The 18,791-nt window shown below is 42.7% G+C and overlaps 1 protein-coding gene across 12 annotated transcripts; it reads left to right on the forward strand.

The window, feature by feature from the left end:
* The first annotated feature begins 292 nt into the window (after positions 1-292).
* LOC140582216 (probable ATP-dependent RNA helicase DDX4) lies at positions 293-18,442 on the forward strand. Of its 12 annotated transcripts, none has more exons than XM_072706370.1 (22): positions 293-375; positions 692-706; positions 2,197-2,239; positions 2,347-2,377; positions 5,476-5,535; positions 5,822-5,884; positions 6,006-6,056; positions 6,488-6,544; positions 9,219-9,281; positions 9,457-9,510; positions 10,465-10,518; positions 10,608-10,649; positions 11,376-11,518; positions 11,813-11,965; positions 12,554-12,708; positions 12,894-13,020; positions 13,265-13,431; positions 13,612-13,757; positions 14,398-14,497; positions 16,915-17,185; positions 17,290-17,397; positions 17,878-18,442. In XM_072706370.1, the coding sequence occupies exons 1-22, from the start codon at positions 308-310 to the stop codon at positions 17,965-17,967; spliced, it is 2,061 nt and encodes a 686-aa protein (XP_072562471.1). In that variant the 5' UTR covers positions 293-307; the 3' UTR covers positions 17,968-18,442. The 12 variants fall into 12 exon arrangements, with proteins under 12 accessions (XP_072562471.1, XP_072562472.1, XP_072562477.1 ...); XM_072706371.1 differs by having other exon boundaries at positions 6,494-6,544; XM_072706376.1 differs by lacking the exon at positions 9,219-9,281.
* The last annotated feature ends 349 nt before the right edge of the window (positions 18,443-18,791 follow it).

The following is an 18,791-nucleotide window of genomic DNA, read 5'->3' on the forward strand; positions in this document are numbered from 1 at the left end:
GCTTAGATTTAATTAAAACGACACATACACGTTTTTACTGAGTAATAATTACTATTACTCTCCTATTAGATAATAATTAACCCCAATCACAGTTTTTACAGTGGAGTGAAGCCCGTTCTTCTGTGCCACTATGAAAAATAAAGAAATCTTTCAGAAACAATTTATTATGACAGCCCGCAGGAACAGTATTTATAAATATAGAAAAACTGACTGGATATGCATGGCTGTCGAGTGAATTGCATGCTACATGCTAGTGAATTGCAGTCAGATTCAAACTTAGGCCAGCTGCGTTTTTGTACTTGATGCCATGGAGACGCTTTTTGCGGCTCGCGCTCCCTCGCTCACCCTCACGCGCAGTTCAAAGCACTGTCACGGGTAAGACGCGACACTCTTCTTTGTGCATAAAACTTTAATAAAATCCTCTAAGTATCATATTAACGTGTATAAAGTGATAAAATACGATGGGTTGAAACACATTTAGGCGTAATCCTACATTATTTTTTAGTGTCATTGGTATTAAACCGATTAAATCAACATTTAAAATTCCTGTCAGAACGAGCTAACGGTATCGCTATGAATTTTCTAGGAAGAGTGGAGGAGATATCTATCGCCTGTGCTGACAGTTTTAATTAGCAGTAATGAAGTAATCAATGGATTGGGATCAAACATTCCATAAATGCTTTTGTTACAGGGCACAGGTTCTGAAGTAAGGAAGCAATATCCGGCCATCGATACTGATGACTCAGAATGAAATGTTCACAAGAAGACCTTTAAAATGTGTTGTCTTAATATTTATGTTGTATTTTTCTTAATGCCATTTGTTAAATTAGAAACTTAAAGAAAATTTCTAATGTTCTTACAATAAAAATATATATTTCAACGAATTTTTAAAAAAATTTTCAAAGAAGGTCAAAGCTGAAGGATATCCTGTGGCTGTCCTCTGGACATCCTAATGGAACATTAATAAACAGAGAAATAATTAAGACAAAATTATATCTATTTAAATGCTATTCCAGCAAGCTGTCATAATGAATTGTTTTTGAAGGATTTCATTACTTTTCATGAAAGAATGAATGAAAGTTACATTATATAGAACTATAGACACCCAAAGTGCTTTATAGATGCAATAGGGAGCCACTTCAGCCACCTCCACTGTGTAGCACCCACCTGGATGATGTGACATCAGCCGTTCTGCCCCATTACGCTCACCACACAGTAGCTAAGGTGGTGAAGGAGCAGGAGAGAATTTACCAGTTAGATAAAGGGGATGATTAGGAGGCCAGATTTGATAAGCCACCTTAGGTAACATTTGATAAGGCAACAGTGGGCAATTTTAGCCAGAACATCAGGGTACCAACCCTACTGTTTGGAAAGATGCCCAGGGATCTTTTATAACCTGGGACAGTCAGGACCTCGGTTTTATGTCTATCTGAAGGACGGCAACACTTTACAGTACAGTGTCCCCATCACTGCACTGAGACATTGGGATCCACACAGACCACAGTATGGGGTAACCTGTTGGCCACAGCAGCACGTCAGTAACATGGTCATCCTAAGAATGTACCCAATAAAGGAAATTGAGCTGGCCCTCCCAAGGACATCCTCAGGCTGTCCCTTGTTTATGTCCCTAGTATTACTGGTAAAATGTCAAATATTAATTATTTAGAAAAAGGGATTTGAGTGCAGTTTCTGTCTGAGTTGCTTTTTGTTGCCCTACCGCTCAAATACCTCCTTTTCGCCCTGGTTTGTTACCGAGGTGTGGATGGACCAGGCCAGGCGCCGGCTTGGCTAACTTGTGTCCCGTGGGTCGTTGGCTGATTTACCGGACTCATTTGAGTTCAGGCCATGGGTGGAAGCTTAATTTTGCAAGATAGCTGCCAGTTATAAAACAGACCTTGAGGAGGTTAGCGGAACCACAGCGTTTCTGCGCTTTGTGCTGGTTAGATATTTTGGTGTGCAAAGGTTTTATCTAAACCAGCGCCTCGGGCATCGTGTAAATCGAGTACTTTCACATTTATTAACAGTTAGTATAACATTTTTTAATTTAGAGTGATGGATGTGGGTTTAACCGCTCCGTGTGTGAATTTTTGTCCGCTAAGCAAAATTTACTGTAAATAGGTTTGTTTGAGGTTGTAAAAAACCTCTAGATATCTTAGATTACATATTTCTCTTAACACTCATCTTTGTTTCCCACAGCACAGTTGGTGAAACCATGGAGGATTGGGAAGAAGACAACCAGGTGTGCAAAGGCATCTGAGCTCGTTGATATATATTGTAAAAAACAATACGTTCGCAACTGTATTGAAAATGCATAGTTCTTATGCTTTGATCCTGTTTTCCTTGCAGGACACTTCTGGAGGCAACATTGTAAATAATGGTAGGTGCAGAGTTAAGTCGTTCCCATTCCTTGACTCTTCAGGTCAGGTCTGAATGAAGCTAGTGCTGCTATCAGGCGCTTCACTGCCCACCTATTTCACCAGTCAGGTTGTCATGGGTGCTTGTTTGGAAACTTTAACCCTCTGGAGTCTGAGGCCTCTCAGCCACTTTCGGGGTAGTCTGACATCAGGCTGAGGCACAGCTGCGACATAGTGAGTTGGTGGGAACAGTGGCAGTCGGACGGGCAGGCCTAGGGAGCAATCCAAGACCTCTCTATAGTAAGTCCCAGGGAAAGGAAAGGCGACAGCTGATTCAGGAGGAGATCCGAGCAGGGGTGGAGGAAGCCCACTGCAGTAGGACAGTAGGGATGTTACAGCAGGGTGCATGGACTCGATGGGAAGAGGCAGCTGACCGAAAGATTTCGTGGACAGAGCTATGGAGATCTGAGCCACACCGGATCAAGTTCCTCATACAGTCAGTGTATGATGTACTCCCAAGCCCGTCCAACCTCTTCCGCTGGGGCTTAGCCGAGACTCCGTTATGCCCTCTCTGCCAGAAAGCCGGATCACTGGAGCACATTCTGAGCTGCTGCCCCCGGGCACTTGGAGACGGGCGTTACCGCTGGCGCCATGATCAAGTGCTGCGGGTCATCGCTGAGGTCATCAGTACAGGGATCTCCAGCAGTAAGTACCAACAACCAACATGGCAGCCCATTGCTTTTGTTAGTGCTGGGGAGAAGCCACAACAGCACCGGAGCCAGGCAGGGGGGCTGCTGGCAACAGCTCAGGACTGGCAGCTGAAGGTCGACCTAGGGAGACAGCTCAAGTTCCCAGAGAACATCGTAGTGACCACACTCAGGCCAGACATAGTCCTGGTCTCTGAAACAACGAGTCAAGTGGTCCTACTGGAGCTGACTGTTCCCTGGGAAGACCGGATGGAGGAGGCCTTTGAGAGGAAAAGGGCCAAGTATGAGGAGCTGGCAGGCGAATGTCGGAGCGCAGGATGGAGAATCCGAGTCAACCCCATTGAGGTCGGGTGTAGAGGCTTCGTCGGCCAGTCTCTCATCAGGGCACTCAAGTTGTTGGGAGTGAAAGGGTTGCAGAACAAGAAAGCCATTAGAAACATCTCTGACGCAGCAGAAAAGGCGTCAAGATGGCTGTGGATCAAGCGGGGGGATCCGTGGGCTACACAGGCCACTTAGACACAAGCCGGGGCCTGATCAACCCCGGCTGGGTCACCTGGGCGGGGGTGTCTGTTGTGAGACCCGAAACACCCAATGAACCCAGGATACAACACTGACGATGTGTCTAAGTTGCACCTAGAGTGTAAGTGAGAACATGCCTTGACATTTTAAAATATTTCACCTATCTAAAAAACATTTATCCCAAAGTGTTACATTTGCTTTTATTCAGCACAAACTCGGCACAAATAATCTGACACCACTTAGAATATTTATTCTGTTTTTTGTTAAAATCAACTTTAAACATATGCTTTCCAAAAACCTGTTTTCAGAAATTGTAAAAAATCACATTATAGACATTTCTAGCCAAGACTTTTGAGCTCTGAAGCTTATAGACCCAGGGGTTGGCTACACATAGGTGAAAGTGACATTCTGAAATTTTATGTAGTTTGATTACTAAAGTGTTAGAACTTTAGAGTGACACTCTTTTTCCTCAAAGTCAGTGGCCTGCACAATGAATATTGATGAGATAGGTGTCCTCACACCTGTAGTAGTTTGCATACTGTCAATGGCCCATCAGTCTGGAATGTCACTGCACCCCACACCCATAACCTTGGAAAGGTAGTTTGAAACGCAAGAAAAGTAGCAACAATAAGATCCTTTTCCCAGTTTATTGATAGATGGAATGAAAAATGAAAAATTGTGACCATATAAATAAGATGCAGTGCCTATGCAGAGTTAACAGAAATAAAATAATTCACTATTATTAACGCTTTGGGGACGAGGGCATTGTCAACCGCATATCTTTCTTGTGTATTTCAGTTTATATCTCGCTGAAATCATTATGTAGAATCATGAAAAAAACACTGACTAAATCCCTAATCTGTCTTCTTTTCAAAAGTCTCATTGTCAGAAGTATTAAAGTTTTTAAAATTAGGTTAAATCGGCAAAAAATAAACCATGTCACCTTTCTTTGTTTTACCTGCATCGGGGGTGTATAGTACTGCTCTTAGCTGAAGATCGCTATTCACTTTCTCAATAGGCTGGATTTGAACTGGTGACCGTATAATTACAGGCATACAAGCTTAGCCCACTGAGCCATGAACACAGGTGTGAGATTCGCTGCTGAAAGTGGCAACACTGGCACAAAGCTTCAGCGGCAGCGACGTATCCGTGTGCTATATTGTAGCCGATCAGTGTAAACACTACCCAGACATGTGCTCTTGTTTATTTCAATCACAATGGGCGTATTCACGTATTTGTTTACCCAATACTAACTGTCGATTTATCATGTTATCATGCGAATAGCGCGATTTGCAAGTGAGTGGCCGATCAGAGCTGCTTCGAGACGCAGACGCTTAAGTCAGTCACTCTTGTTCTTTCTATTTGTATCACGAAGCTGTACGAATATATTTAGTTTCTGCCTATATATATTTGAAAAGTAGACCATCCAAGGTTTCTGAGGGTGTTTTTTAAATGTGTATATGACAAAAACTCGCAGTGTTATTTAAACGGTTTGGCGAAATTTCTGTCCGATCCCACCGGCGGGATCGCTGACTCCAGAGGGTTAAGGGGCCTTGCAGCATTTGGTGTGAAATGAAAGGTTGGGCACCATGGACCTGCTTGGTGCTTAAAGGAAATACACACAGCTGACGTTGTGTGATCTGTAGGGCTCCTGCTCTATGTGAGTGTGAAGACTTTTCAATGAAGATCTGCACTTTAATTGAATGGTACCACCTTGGGTGCTCATCTTATTTGGGATCCAAGCGTATGTCCCTTATGACTCTTTATTTGAGACCTTGTCCTATTAAGGTTACTGGGTTGGAAGTGCCAAGAGTTCAGTACTTAATGCGATGCAGGTGAGCTGAGTTTGCCTAAAAGCTGATCCTTATGCTTTTCCCTTTCGTATTCCCTTGCAGCTCCCATAAGCTCATGGAACAGTGGTGATTACCAGAGTAAAAGTCATGGGAGCCTTAACGGTGGGTCATTGTGCTTTTTGTGTATCCATGTCTGCAGTATCGGTGGAATACTTTGTTTTCAAAGAGATGATGTACAGCTATTGGTGGATGAATGCAAACTCTACAACCCGTGTGGATAACATGGATTTTGACTTTTGAAAAGAATCATGTACAAACTTGCGTTCCAAAGGCAAAGTGCTTACTTGGGCATTGCTGTTTTTCTATAATGTGTAGTTATTTAATGTAGGACCTTCCACTCAAGGTTGTTGTTTGTTCTTTTTCTTACATGTTGCTGTTGTGTGTTCAGGCAGTGAAAGCAGTTCTTGGAACAGTTCTGGAGGCAGCTTTGGCGGGAGTGGAAGGGGCAGTGGTGAGGGTCTTTTAGGATGAACGGGGGATTATATTTTATTTACAGCATGTTGCCCCTGGATTTCAGAAGTACAGAATCACTTGCTGAAAGCCTCCCCCCCCCCCCTTTTGTTTTTTTACAGGTAGGGGCTCGAGGGGAGGAGGTGGAGGGTACAGGGGCTCCAGTGCCTCAGGTTCTCTCTCTTAATTTTTTTAAATATAACTGCTAAGAAACATTAGTGAAAGTTAACATTTGAGAGTTTTGGGGAAGATTTTCAGTTGATTAAAGGGATTTGTTTCTGATGTACCCATAGCCAAATAATAATAATAAAAAAAAAATCTTCGTTATGTAAGCAATTGAAGTGTTAAACTTATGTATACATGATGTTTTCCCATTGTGGAAATAAGCTTTATTTCTTGATTGGACTAATACATTTTGGGATTTTTACTGGCTCTTTCTGTTCTCTCTCTATACTGATTATTGATTTAAAACTGCCAGTGTACAAAGCCTAGAGTTTATGATCATATGTTCATCTTGCTTTCCTGTCTATCTCTGAGCTAACCTATGAATGTAATGGGTAACCTAAATTTCTGGAATATTTGGATAATGCTAAATCTTTTGGAGGAAAAGGACCTCAAGTGTACAATGAGGACAGTTGTGATGGAGATGGTGAAAATAATGGTAAGTGCAGTAATAGTTTTATTCGCTTATTGCAGCAGATTCACGCATGTTGTATTATACACTCTGCATCCAGTGTTTTTTAAATGATTAAATTTACAGTCATGTGCTAACATTAAGGGTTACTTTTTAAGTAGCTATAATAGTTCGTAGATGTATTTTTATGGAAAGATTTGTGGGATTTCTACTTTTGCAAACTGAAAGTCTGTTAGTTGACTAGTGGCATATGAAATGATTTCAAACCAGGTGCCAAAACATAAAGGTAGGAATTTACACCAGCAGAAAGCACTTAAACACACACCCCAATTTCCCAGACATCCAGTTTACTGTGACCTGGCTTTGCCGTCTTAAAGGGAGTTGAAGTGCTGGAACCTAATAATGGTGCTATTCCTGTAATTGGGTTCCTGTTAAAAAGATGGTGATGTAGATATGGAATAATGGTATGGACCGGATAGGCAAGAAGGGAGGTGGTGTTGCAGTATACGTAAAAGAAAACTTGCAGGCAAGGGATCTCACTGATAAAAATAAAAATTCAGAAGCTGTATGGATAAAACTTGATGCTAAAGATTCAAATGGCCTAATTGTCGGGGTTTGTTATAGGGCACCTAATGTAGCTGTAGAGGAAAGCAGAATATTATATGATGATATCAGGATTATGAGTAATAAAAATGATGTGGTGGTTATGGGTGATTTTAATTTACCTGGGATACAGTGGGACACAGTCTCTGGCTCTTCTGTACAGTAAATGAACTTGAGATGGTGGAATTAGTACAGAATTGTTTTTTTACTCAGTTTGTTAATACTCCTACCAGGGGAGAAGCCCTTCTTGATCTAGTTTTCTGTAATAACCAGGATAGGATTGGAAAATTAGAGGTTTTAGACCCATTGTACGGTAGTGATCATAACATGGTTAAATTCGAGGTTAATTTTAGTGTCCGAAGAGCAAAGTCTTAAATTAAAAGTATACAATGTTAGGAAGGCTAACTTTAATGGTATGAGACGGAAATTAGAAACCGTAAACTGGACAGAGTTAAATAGCAAAACAGTTGAAGAGGCATGGGAATTTTTTAAAAGCACATTGTTGCAAGTGCAAGAGGACTTCATACCTGTTTCCAGCAAAACTAAATCTAGGAAACGACAACCAAGGTGGTTTACTAAGGAAATTAAGAATAAAGTCAGGAGGAAAAGGGCTCTGTTCCACAATTGGAAAATAACTAATGATTTCAAAATCAAGCAGGAGTATCTAAGTCTACAGGCAGAGTTAAAAAATGACATTAGGCTATCAAAGAGGGATGTAGAAAGAAAAATTGCATTGGAGGCTAAGCATGACAGTAAAGGTTTCTTCCAATATTTTAACTCCAAGAGAGCACTAAAAGCTGAAATTACTAATTTGCAGGATAGTAAGGGACTTATAATTGATAACGAAATTGATATGGTAAATGAGTTTAATGATTATTTTTCAAGGGTGTTCACAATAGAGAACACAAGTAACTTACCACCAATTAATACGAATACAGCATCGTCTATGACCAATATATGTATAACTGAGGTTTATGTGATACTAAGCCTAGCTAAACTCAAAATAAATAAATCGCAGGGGCCTGATGGCATCTTACCTATAGTCTTAAAAGAGATGAGGGATATTATTAGCCAACCTTTAACTTTAATATTCCAGAAATCGTTATCTGCGGGTGTGGTACCGTCAGATTGGAAGCATGCTAATATAACACCCATATTCAAAAAAGGGGATAGAAGTAATCCAGCAAACTATAGGCCAATCAGTTTAACTAGCATTACTGGAAAAATAATGGAAGCTATAATTCAAGTGAAAATGGTAGATTACCTAGATGCAAATAACATTATAAAGGATAGCCAACATGGATTTAGGAGAGGTAGATCCTGCTTAACGAATCTACTTGAGTTCTTTGAGGAAGCTACAAGTGAAATTGATCACAAAAAGGCCTATGATGTGATTTACTTAGATTTCCAGAAGGCCTTTGATGTTGTCCCCCACAAACGGCTCTTGCTAAAGCTTAAAGCTACAGGGATTTTAGGAACTGTGGCAGCTTGGATCAAAAACTGGCTAACTGATAGGAAGCATCTGTTCAGCCTTGAGCAAAGGAGACTAAGGGGGGATATGATTCAGGTCTATAAGATTCTAACGGGTCTGGATGCTGTTCAGCCAAATGACTATTTCAATATTAGTCTAAATACTAGAACTCGTGGCCATAAGTGGAAATTAATGGGAGAACATTTTAAAACAAATTTGAGGAAGCACTTCTTTACACAGCGTGTAGTTAGAGTATGGAATAGTCTTCCTGCTAGTGTAGTGGAAGCTAAAACCATGGGTTCCTTTAAATCAGAGCTAGATAAGATTTTAACAACTCTGAGCTATTAGCTAAGTTCTCCCCAAACGAGCTTGATGGGCCGAATGGCCTCCTCTCGTTTGTAAATTTCTTATGTTCTTATGTTCTTATAATGAGTCAGCCAGCGTAACCTGTCTGGTGCAGGTCACGTGGTTTCCTGTAAGCAGCCTCTCAAATGTTTATTGGTGCGTGGCAGGAATGCTACTAGGATCCAGGGCCAGATGTTTGTTGTGGCGAAATGACAAGCGTGCCTCTTTCATGTTATTTTGCTCCTTTTGGCTTCTGATGTGAACCTCAGTGTCGCTCCTCAGGTAATGAGGACAGCTCCTGGGGTGGTGCTCCAGGTGGATATGGGGGAAGAGCCAGAGGTCGAGGCAAGTTCTCCAGCCCCAGTTTCACTTTCGTCTTCCTCCTTTCGTAGGCAGTGATGGTTTTTAATGGCATCAATTAAGTCCTAATGCATAGCTTTCAGCTTGTAAAGTGAGCCTGCAGTGTAGTAAATTGATGGAAGCCTTAGTCATCTGTGCGTTTTGTTGTTGTGCTCTGCAGGAGGTGGGGGGTCACGTGGTGGCAGCAGAGGAGGGTTCAGCAGTGCCCCCTCAGGTAATTTTGAGGTTGCACGTGAAGTCCATGTGATATACAGCAGGGCTCTTCAAATCTGGCACTTGGTTCCAAATCCAGGCCTTGTTTTCAGCTCTCCCAGGCAGTTAAATAATTACCGATATCTGACTGGCCAGAGGCTTCCCACCTGAAGCCTCAAATAGGATGTCATGCAATGCAGAAATGGGCACTTAAGCTTACTTGTCTATACGGCTGCATGCCTGACTTTGAGCTGTACGTGCTCAAAACCTTGTCATTTGGTAGAACTGTGAAATGCATTGGTTTGTAATAACGAAATCACACATTTCTCTGTCACTTGTGAAAATATTCCGACTTGCCTACAAATTCAGCTTAAAGATGCATAGAGAACGAATCTCGTTCATAACCAGGGTACTGCTGTGTGTCCTTCAGTTTTAATCAAATTTAGACTATTTTTTAACGTTTGCTGTCATATTATTTGTGATTGTCTAAATATAAAATTGTAAAATTAAACCCTAGGGTTATTGTATAATTTTGTACAGGAAGTACAGTTTCAAAAGCTATGAATATATGCATCAACCATTGACCAGCACTGTTCTTCGTTTCAAATGTTTACGCAGTTTTAAGTCGGGCCCTGTAATTGGAACGTCGCCAGTTTCAGTCACATCTCTGTTTGGCCCTTAACTGCCCGAGAAATGCCCCAGGTACTGGATAAATGGCCAACACTGTGAGGAAAACAGAGAAGCTTGTGATTCAAACAAAGGTGGCAAGATGGGATACGTGAAAATGAAAGCATTGTAATGTACCTATACTTAAGCGAACTGCAAAATTGGTTTCATTTCAAAATTTGCACAATCCAAATTCCTGGGAACTCTGCTCACGGTTGTGAGGGCCGTGCTTCACCATATGTCACGCGCTGAGCTTGTGCAGGCTGCTTTACTTGGAAGGGATGCTGACAGGAAATGTTGCTCATCACAGGGGGCTCCTTTGAGGGTGGAGGAAGAGGCAGTAGAGGGAGATCTGGAGGGGGAGGTCAGTCTCTTTCTCTCTTTCGCACTCACCCTCTGTTCTCTCTCCCCACCTTCCTTTACCACAACTTTTTTTTTTTCCTTCCCAACCAGGATATCGAGGAAGAGATGAGGAAGTGTTTTCTGATGCAAAAGGTTCTGTTTGGTTTGTCATTGGTCTTTTTAAAAAAAATATTTTTAATATTTGCTTTTTTACCTAACATCCCCTCACCCTCCCCATGTAGATTCCTCAGAAAGTGTGTTTTCTGGAAGTGGATTGGGATATAGGCGGTGATAAGGTTACTCAGTGGGTAGCACTGTTTGCTTATCCCTCTGGTGTTAGGAGCCTGCTCCCCCACTGTCTGGGCTGTGAAGCTTTCTCCCCATGTTGGGTGGAGCCATGGTGCAAATATTTGCGTTTAAGCTAACTTTGTTTAAGCTAACTTTGTGTGTGCATGCAAGTGTGTGTGCCAAGGACTGGCATCTGAATGGGCCTGTAAACTCCCTGCCCTCCCTGTGCTGCCTGACATAGGTTCCAGGCCTGCTGCATTCTTCCCATGATCCTGCTGGTCATAAGTGGTTTGGAATTATGGATGGATTTCGTATGCCGGTGTATTTTGGTGATCGGTGGTCATTGTTGACATAGAAGGAGGCAGCTAATTCAGTGCCCGGGGAGCAGTGCTTGGGGGCAGTACCTTGCTCAGGGTACCGCAGTGTTACCTTGCTGGTTCGGGGATTCGAATCGGCAATCTTTCAATTACAAGTGCACTTCCCTAACCATTAGGCCACTAACTGTGGTTTGATTGCTGGAACTCTGTTTCTTGGGATAAATTATATGCTGTTTCTCCTAATCCAGTTTTGTCGACTCACCTTGTCTACCAGGTCCAAAGGTTATTTATGTACCTCCTCTCCCTCCTGAAGAGGAGAGCTCTATTTTTGCCCACTATGAAACGGGTATCAACTTTGACACATATAATGACATGCTGGTGGAGATCAGCGGGCACAACCCACCACCGGCCATTGTGGTAAGTGCTCTTGTGGAGGTTGGGCAGCATTTTAAAATGTTATTACCTTACCTTTAAATGCGGCTTTTTTCCAATAGTATATTGCCATTTGTCTTCCAATTACTCACCCTGGTCCAGACCACAGGCATTTGGCCACTGATATGACTTGAATTGCATAATTTACAGTTTGACCACTGAATTACTTTGGAATGACTTTTTTCTGTTTATTACGTTCATTTCTGTACCAGTAAATTTTGTGGCTTGTTTTGAGTGCAGTTGCTCCGCTTGAAACTTGTGCTTGAATCACTGTGATAGTCATTTGAAGAGGCCGCGCTCTGCGAGTCATCGAGCAGGAACGTCATGAAATCGGGCTACGTGAAGCCCACGCCGGTCCAGAAGTACAGCATCCCTATCGCCAAGGCGGGACGTGACTTAATGGCATGTGCGCAAACCGGTTCTGGGAAGACGGTGAGTTAGAGGAAGTTAGAGGAAGGATTCAGTGTGTCCAGGCTTGGGTTGGTCACTGCCCCCACTTGGGACCATTATGGCTTCCATTGTTCCATTGTTTTCCAGTGACTTGGCGTTCTGGATGAACATTGACGGGCTGCCTCCCTAAAGTGGGAGGGAATGCTCCCTACCCTGATGATGATAAATATATATTCAGAAATGTTTCAGATGCTCTTAATCATTGGTTGTGAAAGTGATATACAGTAACTTGGGAAGTGCAAGCTTAAGGTATCTTGCTCACACCCAGCCCACATGAGAGCTGTTTTTGACAGAAGCTTAAAGAGCTTTGCTTGGGTGCATAGATCCTTTATTAATCCTGAAAGGAGATTGCAGGTTTGCAGTCGTTGAACAGTCATTTAGATTAGATATATATACACACTTAAATTGTAACAAATAATGAGCAACATTAAATGGTAACATTGTAAGGAATATCAAGTGGAGTATTGCATGGATTTCTGTCGTAACGGCTTGGACAGGGAAGAGTGGACCCCCAGGTCCCGATCTGGTCCCGATGCATCTGGAACCTTCTAAACGCCTTCTCCACACTAGGCTGCCTTCCTGCTGCCCATACTCCAGCAGCTGATGACAGACGGGGTGGCAGCCAACCGCTTCAGCAAGATCCAGGAGCCTGAGGTCATCATCGGGGCCCCAACCAGCGAGCTCATCAACCAAATCAATTTGGAGGCTAGAAAGTTTGCCTATGGGTATTTCTTCAACTGCCCCCTCCACAGCTACATGTATCATCTTTTCATTTTAAAGTCCTAGATATAGTTGAGCCTGATTTCAGTCTGTTAAGCATTTTTTTGGTGCCGACTGTCCTGAGAGGACGTCTGAAGCAAGCCTGTTTCTTAAGCAGAAGTTGCTGTGTTTTGCGCTGATTTCATCACAGGACATACGTGTGGCCTGTCGTCTATGGGGGCATCAGCACAGGCTACACCATATGCAAGGTGTTCCGTGGCTGCAATGTGCTGTGTGGCACTCCTGGCTGCTTGCTGGACATTATTGGCAAAGGAAAGGTACTAAACTGATAGATGAACCAAATAATTGGATAGCAGCTTGGTAGATCCAATCCCTCTTTTTGTTCCTGAATAATACAGCATAGGTTTTTGATGCAGTTTTATGCAGTTGTCAGCTCCGGAAGGATCCATATAAACAGAGATCCAGTTTTAAAGACAAGCTTGTTGGAAATATGATCGGCTTTATGCATTTTGCCTTTGTGAGTAATAGTGATTTGAGCTTCTGGGGATGTGACCTTCTCAGGTGGGACTGAGCAAGATTCGCTACTTGGTGCTGGATGAGGCCGATCGCATGCTGGACATGGGATTCGAGCCAGACATGCGCCGGCTGGTGTCCTCCCCTGGCATGCCCCCCAAAGAGCAGTGGCAGACCCTCATGTTCAGCGCCACCTTTCCTGATGACATCCAGAAGTACAATTGTGGCCGTTGGGGGGGAGGGGGAAGGGAATTAACATACAACTTAACATGATATCCCAGACTTGCGTGTACAATATCGTGTTCAGCAGTGCTTGAGTTCCTGCATCGGGGGTGGGGGGGGGTTACTCCTGGCAGGGGAAGGGAATGCCCTCGAGACTGTTTCTTCTCCTGTAGGCTTGCTGCCGACTTCTTTAAGGTTGACTACCTCTTCCTGGCTGTTGGGCAAGTCGGTGGTGCCTGCAGTGATGTGGAGCAGAACCTAATTCAGGTCTCCCAATTCTCAAAGAGGGGTCAGCTTCTGGAGCTGCTGAACACAACCGGTACTCATTCCTCTCCATAGGCTTCTGTCCTTACGTGTGTCTGAAAAATAACGCCCCGCGGATTAAAAAGACCAAGCTCTCAGAAATTCTTTTGCTCCTCTGATAAAACAGCAGCTGGTAGTGTTGGGCAGTAGTGAGTGAAATGTTCAGTTCGAAGTTGGAAGCATTTCAGGTTTCGCAAACACTTCTATTGAAACATTATGGTCAAAGTGAAGTGCAAGTATTATGTTTCCTTCCCTGTTGGCAAATGTACTACTATTCAGTATAGAAATGTATTTTTTCCATACATCAGTCTAAAAATGAAAAGAAAATTACACCTATATCAGTGTTCCATGGATCAGATAAAGCAGCCATGACAAGCTTTTCACTCCACTGTGTTCATTAGAAGACTTTGGCAGTCCTAATTTTAACACCCAAAATAAGGATATAAGATGAAAATTCTGTCAGTACTTTGAAAATGTCTCGCAGCCGTGGACTGAAGTCATAACTTCAAGCAGCCATATCTCTGGTGCTAAAATGGTAAAATCCATTATTTGCTTTGTTAGGTCTAGTTGTGAAGAGAGAGGGTGTATTCCTTACTGCTGTGGGGTTGCCTTGGGTTTCTGTTGTGGCAGAAATGTGTTTTTTTTTTTTAAATTAGGCACAGAGCGCACAATGGTGTTTGTAGAGACGAAGAGAAAAGCGGATTTTATCGCAGTATTTCTGTGTCAGGAGAACATATCAGCTACAAGCATTCATGGGTAAGTGTATCGTGCCAGGCTTCTGGCTGGCACTGGCATGGTCCCCTGTCCTACGGGCATTAACACAGCGCCCCACACGAAAGTTTTATGAGCACCGTGCTGTACAGGACTCCTCTAGATGTATCAGACAGTGAATGTTTAAAATTGGCGTTTTAAATCCAGTAGAAACTGCAGAAAGATCTGTGAGCAGTGGGCTCTCCCCTGGGAAATCATGGGGAGGGTGTCAGGGGGGGTTCTGAGAACAAAACTGGATGCCTGCCATTAGGGCTGGGCAGTTTAACCTAAAATTTATATCACTTTATAATTTGCAGCACTGTTGGTAACGGTGTATATATTGCTGTATATTTGTTTTTCTTAATTTGAACAATGTGCTTCTGAAGGGGCAATGCACTGGTGTGTGAACTGCATAGCAGTTACTGTACTCTTAACTGTATTACCCGGACATATTTCATAGTACACTGGTATTTTAAGAACATTTATTGTGCAAACGCAAACTGCAATAATAGAAATGATACAAAACCTGTTCTCAAGTAAGTTCCATCTCTGAAAAACGATGAAATCGATAAATTCAAGCTGCAAACTGCAAATAATTGACCAAGTACAGCAGGATGTTTTGTTCTGAGGTTATAGAACAAGTGGCAACCACTGTTGCCCGACATAATTTGCAGATTATCTTTTTCTGCTTGTCTGTTTTTAAATCACAAATTCCATATGATGGAAGTTCCATTTTTTGTAAATTTATTTTAAACCAAGTCCTCTTAAATGTGCCCAGCACTGTCAGCCAATACTTCATTTAAGCAGCATGGACTCTGACATTTTCTGGATTATGCTGGTGCAGGCTGGTGGTGACAAAGCCTGAGCCTGCATGACTGTTCAGCATGGTGTGTGTGTGTGTGTGTGTGTGTGTGAGAGAGAGAGATACTGTATGTATAGAAATAGTTTATACCATCCACCTCTACCTGCCACGAATAAAGGTGAATGAGCTACAGAATTCAGCTGCAGACTCTCAGTTTAAACTGACAACTCTGGAACGCCCTTGCTACTGTATGCAAGCAAGGTTGACAGGTTTTAACATGTCCCTGACATTAGTAACGCTTCATTGGAGAAAGTGATCTGATATGGTCCGAGTCATTCTGCTGTCATCCGTCAGACTGGCATGTGTGCGGTTCTGGCAGTAGGCAGATTTGTCAAACACCAGGGTTTTCTCATGGTTCCAACTGGGCGTATTTCTTGAATTTTGCTTCCCAATCGACTAGTCAACTAATAACTTTACCAGTTGAAGCTTTTGGTCATACTGGACTAGTCGCTGGCAATTTGGTTTCAGAATGTGTACCAGATTTTCAATAGTAAGTCTGTAAGCCATCTTTGACTATTAGATTTCTTTGCCTATCTTTTGTTTGGCTTTGAAGAATTTATATTTTAAATTAGTGGCATTTTTAAAAACGTATCTGATGCCTGGGTGTGTCTGTGTGCCATTTACAATGCAACAGGACATCCAGAGGAAGCAGCCATGTTTGAAGATGATAAACAGACTAAGCAGTACGGAAATACTTTTACAAAAGATATCCGTTTTAGTGTTACCTGCAAATTATGCTGCCCTGAAGTACCACAAAAGCAGGGCTCAAATATAGACGAACCCGGCTCCGGTTCCTTTCATCATGTCCCAAAATTTTATTGAAAGATTCAAAGTATTAGTCTAAAACCAAAAAGTTAAATCCTCAGCTTTGAATTGAATTTTCATTAGTAGCTCTGACCAGACATTTTAGTGGATGAGATATTCCTACATGACACATTTTCTGTCTTGTGTTTTTGTGTGTTGACTTATTTTGCTGATCTTTCTTCTGCCAAAACATCACTTCCTGACTAGACTGGTGGAGGTCAGTCGTGTGTAAGAAGCAAGTGGTGAATATATTTTTATGCATTTTCACAGGGATATTACTAATGAAAAAGCAAGAATATTACTTGTAGTGATGTCATTGATGCATTTTATTACTGAAGTACTTCTTCACCATGAGATGGGCAATACCCATAATTTTTTCGTATTGTTTTAAAGTGGTAACGCATCCCAACAAATTAACATACTGCATCATAAATGCATATAACGAATGTACAGGACCCCTTCTCTGAAGCTGACAGGGCTCCCTCCCAGATTCTGCTTTGACCATGCATGCTTACTACCATGCTTACTACCTAAAAATGAAACACCTGCTGCCAAGTACTCAGCCTCAGTAGCACTAACCAGACAGAGCAGAGGCAGAAAACTTTTTGTGTCGTGTCATAATTACGCAATCAGCAGTTTACTAAATTGCCAGAGTTGGTGACTGATTAAAAAATCAGCAGGTCACAAAACCCCCTAATGTGACGGCGGCCAAAGAGCTTAGTATGTGCTTACTCTGCTGGTCATGTCTTTGTCGCAGTGACCGGGAGCGGAGAGAGCGGGAACAAGCCCTGGGTGACTTCCGCTCCGGGAAATGTCCTGTCCTGGTGGCCACTTCCGTCGCCACACGGGGTCTGGACATTGAGCACGTCCAGCACGTGGTCAACTTTGACCTCCCGACTAACATCGACGAGTACGTGCACCGCATTGGCCGGACGGGCCGCTGTGGGAACACGGGCAGAGCGGTGTCATTCTTCGACCCCGAGTGCGACACCCCACTGGCTCGCTCCCTGGTGAAGGTCCTCTCCAGGGTAAGTGGGACCTTGTCCTATCCAGAGATGCATTCTAAATTTTGGGCCCAGGCAGTTTTACGTTCCGCTGCAACACGATTGGATGGAGCATGTTTCTGTTTAAGGCCCAGCAGGAAGTACCGTCTTGGCTGGAAGACATAGCATTCAGCGCACATGGGACAACTGGCTTTAATCCACGTGGGAAGGCCTTCGCTTCTGTCGATACACGCAAAGTATGTTACCTTTTTCTCTTTGTACTTGAATGGTGGCAGCTGATCCCTCACAGACACTTTTCTGAACATTAGACTTCAGTTTGGGAGTCATTGTAATTTGTGGGGGGAGTGTTTATGCTGGAGTTTATTTTTGGAATCGTACACTGGTTTGTTTGCTGTAAAAACAATTGTCTTTTTGGAAACATTTTTTTATTTACATCTGTTGTTTTTGGCTACCCTGTCGTTTCTGGGGTCCCTTTTTCAGAAAAGGTCCTCGCTGCCAAATAAAAATCCTTAACTATGCACACTACGTGCAAGTGTCATAATGTTACTGTATAAGAACTGGAAAAGTATGCTAAGCACTTTCCATGCTTGTTCAGATTCCGGTAAATGTTGTGAGTTTGAGACACAAGTGGGGAAGAGGCTATAATGGTCTGCTGGTGAAGTATTTTCTGCTTAATCCTACTGTAGTCCCTGCCCTGACTGGCTGTTGTCTTTTAGGGAGGTTCGTTTCAGAAGGAGGAGAAGCTGCAGCCCATCACCCAGAGCCCAGCAGCCACTGCCAATGACGACGACGAAGTATGGGATTGAGTCCCCTTCGCTTTGTGGGACTGAGCTTTTGCAGTTGTGCCCTTATTTTCATTCCTGTCTTTAAAATATGCAGGACAGCATATTTTTCAGAAATGTAACTTATGTGCACAGTTGCTGGACAATATTGACCTTGACTCAGTGCACTTGGGTATCTCTGGCCATTTGCCAAAGTTTGGTTTCAAACTGACGTTACAAGTGTTGATCAAGTAGATGTGCTTTTGTTCAAGACCCTACTACCAGCACAGTTTATTAGTAATGTTTATCATTGCTGTGATTTCAAGATATCCTAAAGTCTGCATGCTGTTTAAATTACTGCATAGACTTGAGATCATAGCTGCCTTTATATTACCTAGATTTTTTTTTTTCTTTTGTAGTTTTGGCAGAATGTTTACTTTGCTGTGGCAATTTCATGCATGTGCCTCATTTCCTAGGGTAAGAGTGTCCTGACAGCAATAAAATTAAGTTTTTGAATTTTCTTGTATTGCAGCTTGTGATTTTTCTTGTACGGTTTGCTTTAGGATTGCTTAGGGCCATGGAGAATGGGGGTAGCCGGATACTGTGCGAGTCAGTTTAAGGTGATGGTATCGTACTTATTTCTGGAAGGAGTCCACCCTTTTTATATGTCTGAGATTGTTTAAGGTTCAGTGACAGACTCATATTTGTCTTAAGTTGCTTATTCTATAGCGCAGATAGTATAGGGCAGAGGTCTCCAACTCCGGTCCTGGAGGGCTACTATCCAGTAGGTTTTCTATCCAACCTGACTTCTGATGAGCCACACCTGTTTTTGGATAAATACCAGGAACAGGTGTCAACTCATCAGAAGC

The sequence above is a fragment of the Paramormyrops kingsleyae genome, chromosome 24, assembly GCF_048594095.1.
Source record: "Paramormyrops kingsleyae isolate MSU_618 chromosome 24, PKINGS_0.4, whole genome shotgun sequence".
NCBI lineage: Eukaryota > Metazoa > Chordata > Actinopteri > Osteoglossiformes > Mormyridae > Paramormyrops > Paramormyrops kingsleyae.